This window comes from Rhinolophus hipposideros (assembly GCF_964194185.1).
Source record: "Rhinolophus hipposideros genome assembly, chromosome: 22".
NCBI lineage: Eukaryota > Metazoa > Chordata > Mammalia > Chiroptera > Rhinolophidae > Rhinolophus > Rhinolophus hipposideros.
The window spans coordinates 44,118,345-44,130,295 of record NC_138068.1 but is presented as its reverse complement, the minus strand read 5'-3'; the positions used below and the strand labels follow the sequence as shown (position 1 = coordinate 44,130,295).

The window sequence follows — 11,951 nt, the reverse complement described above, 5'->3', positions numbered from 1 at the left end:
TTGACCGCTGTGTACAGAATGTAAGCCACAGAACAGGTCTATTTAAAATATAAACAATTTCAGAGATAATGGGTGTTATCATTTAAAGAGTAGCAGATTCCAAAAGTGAGGTGCAGTGAAGAGACTGGAAGAGGAAGGAGAGGAAACGGTATAGAGTCAATGGAGTGCTGGGAGTAGATTAGGGCAGATGCTGAGTGATGGGACCTGAGTATGGGGCAGTTGGAGACAGGGGTGAAGGGCTCATCCTGGCAAACATGATGGTTTGAGACATTGATTTGTTGGTTTTGATCAGCTGATGATATTCTTGGGCTGACAACGTGACTTCATAAGAAAGGACTGGAAATCAGATAAACAATAGTAGTTTTGTGGAAGGTTATATGTTCTGAAAATAATATTTGGAAAGTATCAAAAAAGAAGATAACAAGTGGTTAGTTACAAGTGTTTCTAAGCTTTGTTTCTTTGTATAATGCTTGTGAATCTTTATGTTTGGAAACCAAAAAGTTACGAGGTTATGAGATGTGATAAAAAAAATTCAGTGAATTTTTAAATTTTTAAAAAAATATTTCAGTAAAAGACACGTTACAATTAATTCCCCTCAAAACACTGCCCCTCGCTTTGAACACACTTATCTCATCATTCTTGCCACTTTCTGAAGAAGTTCTGGAAGTCCTCTTTTGTGTCTTTAGTTGTGCTGTCGTGGCTGCCTCAATGTCCTCAGTCAATTCAAAACGTGTCCTTTCCATGGTCATTTTGACTTTGGGGAAGAGCCAGAAGTCACATGGTTCCAGATCAATTTTCTTCAGTAAAATGTAGTCCCACATGCCTGTGAATAAGGTGGATGAGGACACACCGTACTGTTTTTATTTGACAGAAATTGCCACCATACCAGAAGTGATGTGTGACATGGAGTGTTGTCATGATGGAGGATGAAGTAAAGACACACACGAAAGAGGACTTCCAGAACTGCTTCAGGAAGTGGCAAGAACAATGGAATAAGTGTGTTCAAAGTAAGGGGGTATATTTTGAGGGGGGGGGGGTTAATGGCAATGTGTTATTTGCTATAATATACATATATATATATATATATATATTTTATTTAAACATTCACTGTATCTTTTGATCACACTTTGTAAAAAGGAAAATGGGTAATAGGGATGCTAGAATCGCTCGGCCTTGAGCTCAAGTTCAGAAAACCACAGTAAGGAACCATGAGACCAGATGCCGGTGCCCTGATATGGAAATGGGAAAGGGGACTGGTGGTGGGGATTCATGGAGATAATCTCATAACTCAAAATTTATGCCATCCAACTTGCAGGAAGCATGATTCTTCTCTTTTTCCTCCACCTCCTACCCTCTCAATTTGAAGTTTTTCCTGAACCCCAAGTTCTGATGTTTGGGTTAAGTCCCCATTTCAAGAGCGGTCTCAGCAAATATATTTTAAAGATCCCTAATCCTTCAAATGAGGTAATTCCATAAAACAGTTTGTGTTTCATGGAAATCAATAATTTCTAAAATATGTGTCAATTTCTCTGTTGTTTTGCTTATAACTTTCACATGTATTTTTAGTCTCTCCTGATCTGGGACAACTAATGACTGAGCTGGATCTGGAGAGGTCTCTCTAGGACATAATGACACAAAATAGGCTGCTCCTGGTTCTGACTGACCTTGGTGCATGATGCATCATTCAGAAACTACAAATGTGTGTTCATCAATGACAGCGGTGTAAGGCACAAAATGTACCAACCCTAACAAAGACCTCACACAGCCCATGTCCTGTGGACATCAACTCAGTAAATGGAGCCATGTTTTTAATCCCATGTTCTGTGAAATAGGAACCAGAGGAAAGACACAAGCCACAGACAAAATGCCCTAACTGCGATTTACACAATTTTTAAGTATTGGAGTCCTTTAAAGAAACATTTCAAAACCTTGGCTACAAGTCCGATCACCTGGGGACATCATGTATTTCTTACGTGACAAAGATTCACTGTGTCTCTGTCCCAATTCATGTTCCACACCCTCCCACACATTCCATCTCTCTGCTTTTCCATGGCTGCTCCCCACCAGCCCACAGGAAGAGAAAGTTGCTCCTCAAGGTGGGTATCAGTTGCCACAGTGCCTGTCCCAGGGGAAGGGGTTATTGGTGTTGATAGCTGCGAAGGGCAGGCTGCGTGCAGAAGTGGAAATACAAGCATCAATGAGCAGGTGGGGAAGGAGTGATGGAGATCAGAGTTATGCTCATAGCCTTCTAGGAGGACATGGGAAAATTGTTTTTGTTATTATGCAGCTCCTAGTAGAGATAACAGCATGAGTATCCATAAAGGGCAGACCTGCTGTGAGTTTCAATCCCACTACCACCCATCCTCTGCCTAGGCAAGGTCTACTACAAAAGAGACATCCCATGGTCAGCATGGTTACAGACATGGAAGCACAGGGAACATAGGAGTCTCTTCCCTGGAAAAATTGTCTGCATTCCTATTAGTGGAGTAGAAGAGAGGCATGGACATATAGGAGTCTGAATGAGTGGATGGATGGATGGATGGATGGATGGATGGATGGATGGATGGAAAGATGGATGGATGGGCAAGTGAATGAATGAATAAGGATACAAACAAACTAGTGGGGGCTCTGCAACAACCAGAAAGAGCAGATTCTCATGAACTGGGGAGTTTGCTTTCCTGAACACTCTGCGCCTGCAGCCAAATTAAGAGCAATAATGATAAACCCTTTACCACGTGTCACTGGCAGAGACTTCCATGAAAAACAAACAACAGGACAGTATAAAACTGACAGGGACCCAGAAAGTGCTCTGAGATGCCTTTAATTCCCCTGGTACTTCACAGACCGAACTACACACTGACTGTCATTCTCTATAGGAAAAGGATCTTCTGCTGTGAAAAGACAGGAGCTCCCTCCTCGCCTATTTCTGCACGCAGGTGCTGTTCATCAGGGTGAACTGGGAAAACCATGGTTGGGCATCCACAACAAAAGTGCAGTCCACCTGAAAAATGTAATTGCAAGACATAAAATCAGAAAGATGTAACGTCTGAGAGCACTTAGCATGAAGAACTTAATAGGGGCTCAAGATTCATTAAAAATTACAAAAGGAAAGAAAAGCAAAAACAGTGGACCGGGTAGAGCTTGAGAAGCTCAAGGTTCCGCCAGGATGACAGGCAGGGTTACTGAGTCCACACACCTGAGCCCAGGGGCTCCTGAGAGGATGAGTGGAGGGGCCATCACCTGCCCCTGAGGAGGCCTCCCAGTTTACAGGATGCTGCCTGAATGTCCCCCACCCCGCAAGTCCTAGGGAGCCAGCACACTGCCCAGGAGATGGTCCAGGTGGGCATCCACCCACTCAGCAGAAGCTGCAAATCCACCCTGTGGGGACAGAGTCCAAGAGAGCAGTTTCCAGGCTCTCGGGTTCGCGTGGAGGGGTGCTGGCTCAGGTGGTGGTTAGTCGTTGGCTGTAGCCGGTTGGCCAATTGGCTGCTGATGTAACTGCCGTGACTGTGTTGGTTTGTTGGCTGGTTGGCAGGCAGAAAAGCGGCCGGCGGATCGCGGATCATGTGACTCTTACTTCGTGTGTCTCAACCGGCCGCCAGTGAGAGTATAGTGGTATGACTCCCCTACCTATGGCTCCGTGGGTGTTCCTTTTTGGCCTCACCGTATCCTGCGTTCTTATGTGGGGAGCAATTGCTGAGACCCCACGTGACACCCTGCATGACGCACCCCAAGGGGAGTCTTCCCCCAAAGCTGGGATAGGAGCGGGAGACCAGCCCCACTGCAGTCATCACCCTGACTGAGGCCCATCCCCAAGATCTGAGTCCCACAGACCAGATGTTAGCTCTTGGATAATGAACAAGAGCTTGGACTGATGGGACGTGTCCTTGCACTCCAGGAGACTAGAGGGACAGGTGGGATGAGCACACTAATTAAACAGTCTGGGATCCAGAGAAATGGGAGCAAAGAGAGGGTGAGGACACAGGGAGAAAAGCATCTGCTTGAACCCTAAGGTCTTAGGAAACTTCGAGGCTGGGCACAGGCAACAGGGCTCCATCCTGGGAGGAAGGTCAGGTGGGTAAGATCAGGGTGTCTCTGGTCCACTAATCAATCTGGGAGCACAGATTCAGCTCACTGCTGTTCCAGGAGCAGCTCTGCCTGCTTTGAATGACTGACTTCACCCTCCAGGTGGGGGAGCCCTGGAATCTGGTGGGAGTGGGACCAGGACCTTCATTCTTCCCCAGGAGTGTCCCTGAAGACTTTCCTAAGCCTCCTTCAATAATCCTTCTGTGAGACAGTAATAGTAATAATAATAGTAATAATACACACACACACACACACACACACACACACATATATATATATGTATACATATATATCTATCCTGCCCCTGTTTCTTGGCACAGAGCTCTTTAAATCCCTTATAACTTCCAAAGTGAAAAGAGCATTAGGGGCATTTTGTTCTAGGAGCACTTTTGTTCTAAGGAGGTGACTGTAGGTGGGCTTCTGGATGACTCCTGGATGAGGGTAGGTCACTAGGAAAAACCACGCCATGATTAGAAGCATGGAATTTTCAGCCTTCCCAACCCCATCCTCCAGAGAGGGAAGAGGGGCTAGAAATGGAGTTAATGATCGATCGTGTCTATGTGAAGCCTCCATAAAATCCCCAAAATACAGTATTCGGGGAGCTTCTATGTGGGTGAACACATTCAGGTACTGGAAGGGTGACGCACCCCAATTCCACGGGGACAGAAGCTCCTGCACTCAGGAACCTTCCAGACCTCACCCTATATATCTCTTCATCTGGCTATTCACCTGTATCCTTCATCATATCCTTTAATAAACTGGTAAATGTAAGTATTTTCATGAGTTCTGTGAGCTACTCCAGCAAATTATTCAAACCTAAGGAGAGGGTTGGGGAAACCTCAGATTTGTAGCCAACTTGGACGGAAAGTGGGGGTAACTGCGGGACCTACTACTTGTGATTGACCTCTGAAGTGGATGGCGGTAGTGTTGTGGACTGAGACCTTACGCTGTGGCACCTGACCCTGTCTCTAGATAGACAGAATATAATCAATAATGTAAAGATTTTGTAGGGTGTCAGATGGGCACTTGTCTTATTAGGGAGACCACTTCATTGATGGTGTAGATGCCTGACCACTACAGTGTGCACCTGAAGCTGAAGCTGAATAATACTGAATATCAACTATAATTAAATATATACATATTGTAACAGGATGTGGACTACAACATAGGTAACAGAATCATTGGAACTGTAACAGCTATGTACGATGTCAGAGGGGTAGTAGATTGGGGGCAGAGGGTTATCACTTTGTGAGGGGTGTAAATGTCTAATTATTACATTGTTTTGTACACCTGAAACTAAAAAAAAAAAAAAAAAAAGGAAAAAAAAAAGAAAAAAGGATTGAGGTAAATTATCTGTCACCCAGCTGGTGTCACAGAGAATTGCTTCTTACTGTCAGAATCTAACCGCCTTCCTACCCAATTTGGTGAACAGAAGTCAGGAGTGAAGTGTGTGTGAGGAGTGAAGGAGGCACATAGGCAGGAATGTGGGTTTTTCCAATACAGCTTCCTTGATATTATTTTTCATTCTCAGAAGATTCATGATGCTTTGGGGCTGATTTTACTCTCAAACCTTTTTCTCGCCTGGGCCTTCTTGCAAGGGGCAGTTTTCAATATCTTCAGCATATTTTTTACAAATTGTGCGGCCCATCTCCAAATCCATTAAAAATGTCATTGTCCACCTCTGTCAAGAAGAAATTATAAAACAGCTGCTAAATGTTTGCTTTTCATTATTGAAAAAGAAAGCCAGAGAATCAAGTTGAAAAACGAGCAAAAGTCTAGAATACGCATATACATAGTACATGTGCGATTTCTCTCTAAGGATATAATCAACAGAAAGGTGTCCCTAAATGCACCTAAAGCGTGCACTAGGTCTCCCCTGCCACACTCCTCCTGATGGCCAATACCTGGTCGTCACACTGACCATGCCATGAACGTTGGCAGTGGTGGTGGGGGGGCTTTTTGACAGGATGGAAATGAGCCTACACATGTTGCAGCCACAACTGACATGTGACCAATCTCTCACTCTTATGCCTGAGTAGCTCCCAGACACCAAGAGAACACACGGAATGATTGCTTCTATAGAGAAGAGGATAACGGGCATGTTTGTCCTCTGATTACACATCAGAGCTGCACTATCCCTTTCGGGGGTTCTGGGGGCTGGGAACACTCTGTCTCTTCCTGTGGGAGCTGGCTGCACATAAGGGCTCATCTTGTAGACATTCACTGAGATGATATTTATGAGTCAGGTGCTGTCTGTCTGTTTATTAGGCTTCTATAAGTAGTTATTAAAAGTTATGATATCATTTCCTTAAGTAGCGGTCCATGAAAACTAGGGACGAACTCAAACACAGAGAGAAATCTAGCTAGAAATAAGCACAGGGAGAAAAAGCAGACTGATCTGGCATTGTCTAGAAGGCATATTGTTTGGGGCTCATAAATTCCTGCAGGTGACATGCACCAACAAAATACTGAGACACTCATGCATGTCCAAACGCCATGCACGGTCACCAGACCCTGAGCTAGGACGGAACTCAAGGTCTAGGGCAGAGGCCTTTGCGGCCTCCCTGGGTACAGGGTTGGGACGCAACCCAAGGAAAAGGAGATGTCAAGAAATGGGAAAGACTGAGGGAAGCCAGTTCCCCGGTGCAGGTGAGGTCCGCCCTCCTGTTTGTCTCTTCCGGAGTGTGGTCAGAGGTGGGACCCTGAACATCAGAGTCCTGTGGACATGGTGTCTGGCTCGGGCTGCTCGTGGGGGACCAGAAGCTGGGCATTGACAGATGCCTCCAGCACAAGTCTCTTACTTCCCTTAAAGTCCTACAACTTACTGCCTCCTTGACCTCCCAGGGGTTGGTTCAGGAATACTAAATGTCATGTGTTCTGCCTAGAGTTTTTTGTTGTCCCCCAATCTTACTGCACTGTCTTTTCAGTGATAGAGTCACCACCCACCTATGTGCCCAAGGGCAAACACCAGGGGCCCACCTTTTACACCACTCTTTCTCCCACACCCCACATCAGTGCACCCTACATCCACTTTAAGCAGACCCAGAAGGCTATTTCCCTCATGAACCTGATGTCTTTTTGCCTCTTTCCACCAGCATAACTGTCCCATGAGAACACACATCTGTCTTCTTTGCCACCTCCACCCGGGCCTGGAACCACAGTGGCTGTGCAGTCAAGGCTTGATGGCTTCAAGCAGGACACGTCTCAGCATCCTGCTTGCTGACCAGCACAGCAAGGCTCCCTGGAGCTAGCCAAGGCCTGCAGTCAGTTCCGCTGTGATGCCTTTGCTCCTTGGGCTTTTATTTCCAGCACCTAAGGGCTCATCTTGCAGACATTCAATCTCTGCTCTCCTTGCTTCCCTCAGCTATCTTACATGGGAGGCTGCTTTTCTTCTCTGTCAAACCACAGCTGAATCTCTGATACTAATTCTTTCCCTTCTGCTATCTTCTTTCCTTCTCTACTTTGTTTTTCAGGGGTTTCACTCATTAAGGAAACAAAACAGAAGCACTTGTAACGATACCTTACATTTAAAAAAAATATTTACTGAAAAGAAAAAACATCCTTTGTTCTTTTTTGCAGACCAAGAATTCACCGCTCCCATGCCTGGTTTCAGGGCCAACATGGAGCCTCAGAGAGGATTGGATGTGCCACTCACCTTGCGTTGGCTTCTCCCCACCCACAGCAGCTTGTAAGCGTACTCATCCAGATGGGCTTGGTTGAATTGAAACATGGCAAATTCCACACACATGGCAAAGAAACTGGAGCTCTTACTAATGTCTACAAAGTTGGAACTGCAGACATGAGGCCCCAGCACAACGAGCGCAAAGAGCAGAGGTGCCTTCAGGAACATGTTGTCTGATGTCAGCCCTGGTGGCCAGCAGCACACGGGTGAGGGATGGCAGCTGCTGTGAAGCTGCCTCCACAGCTCTGCATCCCACGCAGCCCTGTCCCGCAGAATCTCTGAGCTGCTGACCAGTGCTTTATCTAGCTTTCTCTCCACTCCCAGCCTTGTCCCTCCTGTCACCACCAAAAAGAAGGCAGAACAGGAGACATATTTTCCACCCCCTTGTCACATAAGCCTAGGGCTGCCTTCTCCTGTCCCAGCCCAGATCTGAAAGGACCTGAGTGGGGGGGTCCAATCCCACCTTGCTTGCCCTCACAGCAGTGTAGCCCAAGAATGACAGATACACAGCACTTCTTAGGAATAGTTGTGGGCCCTGAATCCTGAGGATTTGAGCTAAAATCCAAGTCAACCTCGCAACTTGCTGCAGCCCACGACCTCAGGGAGCATCACAAGTAACACTGCCCATGCTTGGCAGTGTGGAGAAGAGTTTATAATACATGGAGAGGACATACACCCTCAGAAGGGTCACCCCACTATCAGAGATGGTTACAGAGATGGAAGCACAGGAGACATAGGAGTCTCTTCCCTGGAAAAGTTGTTTTCATTCCTATGAGTGGAGTGGAAGAGAGCATGGACAAATTGATATTTGAATGAGTGGATGGATGGATGGATGGATGGATGGATGGATGGATGGATGGAAAGATGGATGGATGGGCAAGTGAATGAATGAATAAGGATACAAACAAACTAGTGGGGGCTCTGCAACAACCAGAAAGAGCAGATTCTCATGAACTGGGGAGTTTGCTTTCCTGAACACTCTGCGCCTGCAGCCAAATTAAGAGCAATAATGATAAACCCTTTACCACGTGTCACTGGCAGAGACTTCCATGAAAAACAAACAACAGGACAGTATAAAACTGACAGGGACCCAGAAAGTGCTCTGAGATGCCTTTAATTCCCCTGGTACTTCACAGACCGAACTACACACTGACTGTCATTCTCTACAGGAAAAGGATCTTCTGCTGTGAAAAGACAGGAGCTCCCTCCTCGCCTATTTCTGCACGCAGGTGCTGTTCATCAGGGTGAACTGGGAAAACCATGGTTGGGCATCCACAACAAAAGTGCAGTCCACCTGAAAAATGTAATTGCAAGACATAAAATCAGAAAGATGTAACGTCTGAGAGCACTTAGCATGAAGAACTTAATAGGGGCTCAAGATTCATTAAAAACTACAAAAGGAAAGAAAAGCAAAAACAGTGGACCGGGTAGAGCTTGAGAAGCTCAAGGTTCCGCCAGGATGACAGGCAGGGTTCCGGAGTCCACACACCTGAGCCCAGGGGCTCCTGAGAGGATGAGTGGAGGGGCCATCACCTGCCCCTGAGGAGGCCTCCCAGTTTACAGGATGCTGCCTGAATGTCCCCCACCCCGCGAGTCCTAGGGAGCCAGCACACTGCCCAGGAGATGGTCCAGGTGGGCATCCACCCACTCAGCAGAAGCTGCAAATCCACCCTGTGGGGACAGAGTCCCAGAGAGCAGTTTCCAGGCTCTCGGGTTCGCGTGGAGGGGTGCTGGCTCAGGTGGTGGTTAGTCGTTGGCTGTAGCCAGTTGGCCAATTGGCTGCTGATGTAACTGCCGTGACTATGTTGGTTGGTTGGCTGGTTGGCAGGCAGAAAAGCGGCCGGCGGATCGCGGATCATGTGACTCTTACTTCGTGTGTCTCAACCGGCCGCCAGTGAGAGTATAGTGGTATGACTCCCCTACCTATGGCTCCGTGGGTGTTCCCTTTTGGCCTCACCATATCCTGCGTTCTTATGTGGGGAGCAGGAGCTGAGACCGCACGTGACACCCTGCATGACGCACCCCAAGGGGAGTCTTCCCCCAAAGCTGGGATAGGAGCGGGAGACCAGCCCCACTGCAGTCATCACCCTGACTGAGGCCCATCCCCAAGATCTGAGTCCCACAGACCAGATGTTAGCTCTTGGATAATGAACAAGAGCTTGGACTGATGGGACGTGTCCTTGCACTCCAGGAGACTAGAGGGACAGGTGGGATGAGCACACTAATTAAACAGTCTGGGATCCAGAGTAATGGGAGCAAAGAGAGGGTGAGGACACAGGGAGAACAGCATCTGCTTGAACCCTAAGGTCTTAGGAAAATTTGAGGCTGGGCACAGGCAACAGGGCTCCATCCTGGGAGGAAGGTCAGGTGGGTATGATCAGGGTGTCTCCGGTCCACTAATCAAGCTGGGAGCACAGGTTCAGCTCACTGCTGTTCCAGGAGCAGCTCTGCCTGCTTTGAATGACTGACTTCACCCTCCAGGTGGGGGAGCCCTGGAATCTGGTGGGAGTGGGACCAGGACCTTCATTCTTCCCCAGGAGTGTCCCTGAAGACTTTCCTAAGTCTCCTTCAATAATCCTTCTGTGAGATAATTATATATATATCACCCTGCTCGCTGTGCCATTTGTCATGCGAGGTGTCAGGCGGGGTCTCTGCTCCTGCTCCCCACATAAGAACACAGGACATGGTGAGGCCAAAAAGGAACACCCACAGAGCCATAGGTCGTGGCGTCATACCACTATAGTCTCACTGGAGGTTGGATCCACATGATCTGCAACCTGCTGTCCGCTTCTTTGCTTGCCAACAGACCAACTAGACCAACCAGTGTAGCTGCGGCAGTTATATCAGTGGCTAATTGGCTAACTGGTTACCGCTGACAGCCAACTAGCCACAGCAAACAGCCAACTAACCACAGCTGACGGACATCTACTACCCGAGCCAGCACCTTTCCATGGGAGGCCGAGAGCCTGGAAACTGCTCTCTGGGAGTGTGTCCCCACTATATATATGAATATATATATATATATACTCTGACCCTGATTCTTGGCACAGAGCTCTTTGAATCCCTTATAACTTCCTAAGTGAGAAGAGCACTAGGAGCATCCTTTGTTCTAACGAGGGGTGGGAGAAAGAGTGGGGTCAAGGGTGGGCCCCAGGTGTTTGCCCTTGGACACATACGTGGGTGGTGACTCTATCACAGAAAAGACATGGAATAAGGTTGGGGGAGACAAGAAAACTCTAGGCAGAACACATGACATTTAGTATTCCTGAACCAACCCCTGGAAGGTCAAGGAGGCCATAGGTTGTAGGACTTCAAGGGAAGTATGAGACTTGTGCTGGAGGCATGTCAATGCCCAGCTTCTGGTCCCCACGAGCAGCCCGAGCCAGGCACCATGTCCACAGGACTCTGATGTTCTTGTTATACCCTATGCTAAAAGCACTTTTAAAGGAACATGTCCATACTATTTCCAGTTGCTGGTTCTGGATAATTCTTGTCTGCCTCACAAACACAAGCCTAAACTGACACCTAAAATCCAAATCTTGCTAATCAAGAAGCAAGAAATTATACACTCAGTTTTAAAGATGCAAATATTGTGGAAAAGTACAAAGACTCCTACAGTGTATTGTTGATTACTTATAAAACATGCAACAGAACAATTAATTGTGGTAAAAGTAGCAGCTTTCTATCAGCATTGAAGAACAATCTTAATCACTCCCACGAGTAAACAGCCTGAATACAACAGATGCCCAGCTTCTGGTCTCAGCTTAAGTTCTGCAAACCTAAATCATGATATGTCTGGTTCATGATTTACAAAACAGCTACACGTGGACAGTTAACATTCACTTGCTTCTCAAAGAATGTGAGCAAAACCAAGAAACATTTCTCTTAATTACAAATGTTTCTCAGAGTGAATTCCAAAATAATCCAAAGGTGGACTTCAGAAATTTCTCATCTTCTTTCTAAAGGGTGGAATATGAAAATAAGAAATGTTTAATGCAATTTCTGACACTAAAGTTAGTCAAAAAACAACTTATTAAAAATTTCATTCATTCTTAAAATACATGAAAATGAGGGTCCAAAAACAAACTTTTCTTGACATTCTTCAGGGTTTATGGAGAAAATACCTCTTTAGAATGAATAACTGAAACCTGCCTAGCTCACAGGGTAAATAGTAAAAATATTT

General features: G+C 46.5%; 1 protein-coding gene and 1 pseudogene across 2 annotated transcripts; one reads left to right on the top strand and one right to left on the bottom strand.

Annotated features, from left to right (window-relative positions):
* Positions 1–2,920: 2,920 nt before the first annotated feature.
* LOC308490995 (putative cystatin-15) lies at positions 2,921–7,963 on the bottom strand (the record flags this gene model as incomplete). The annotated part of the gene is made up of 3 exons (XM_081033787.1): positions 7,742–7,963; positions 5,657–5,767; positions 2,921–3,001 (listed from the first exon to the last, which is right to left on the bottom strand). The coding sequence occupies exons 1-3, from the start codon at positions 7,934–7,936 to the stop codon at positions 2,921–2,923; spliced, it is 387 nt and encodes a 128-aa protein (XP_080889913.1). The 5' UTR covers positions 7,937–7,963.
* Positions 7,964–9,980: 2,017 nt separating this feature from the next.
* On the top strand, positions 9,981–11,731 carry LOC308490994 (UPF0711 protein C18orf21 homolog; annotated as a pseudogene). Its single transcript has 2 exons — positions 9,981–10,034; positions 11,125–11,731. The product of its transcript is annotated as a UPF0711 protein C18orf21 homolog (transcript).
* The last annotated feature ends 220 nt before the right edge of the window (positions 11,732–11,951 follow it).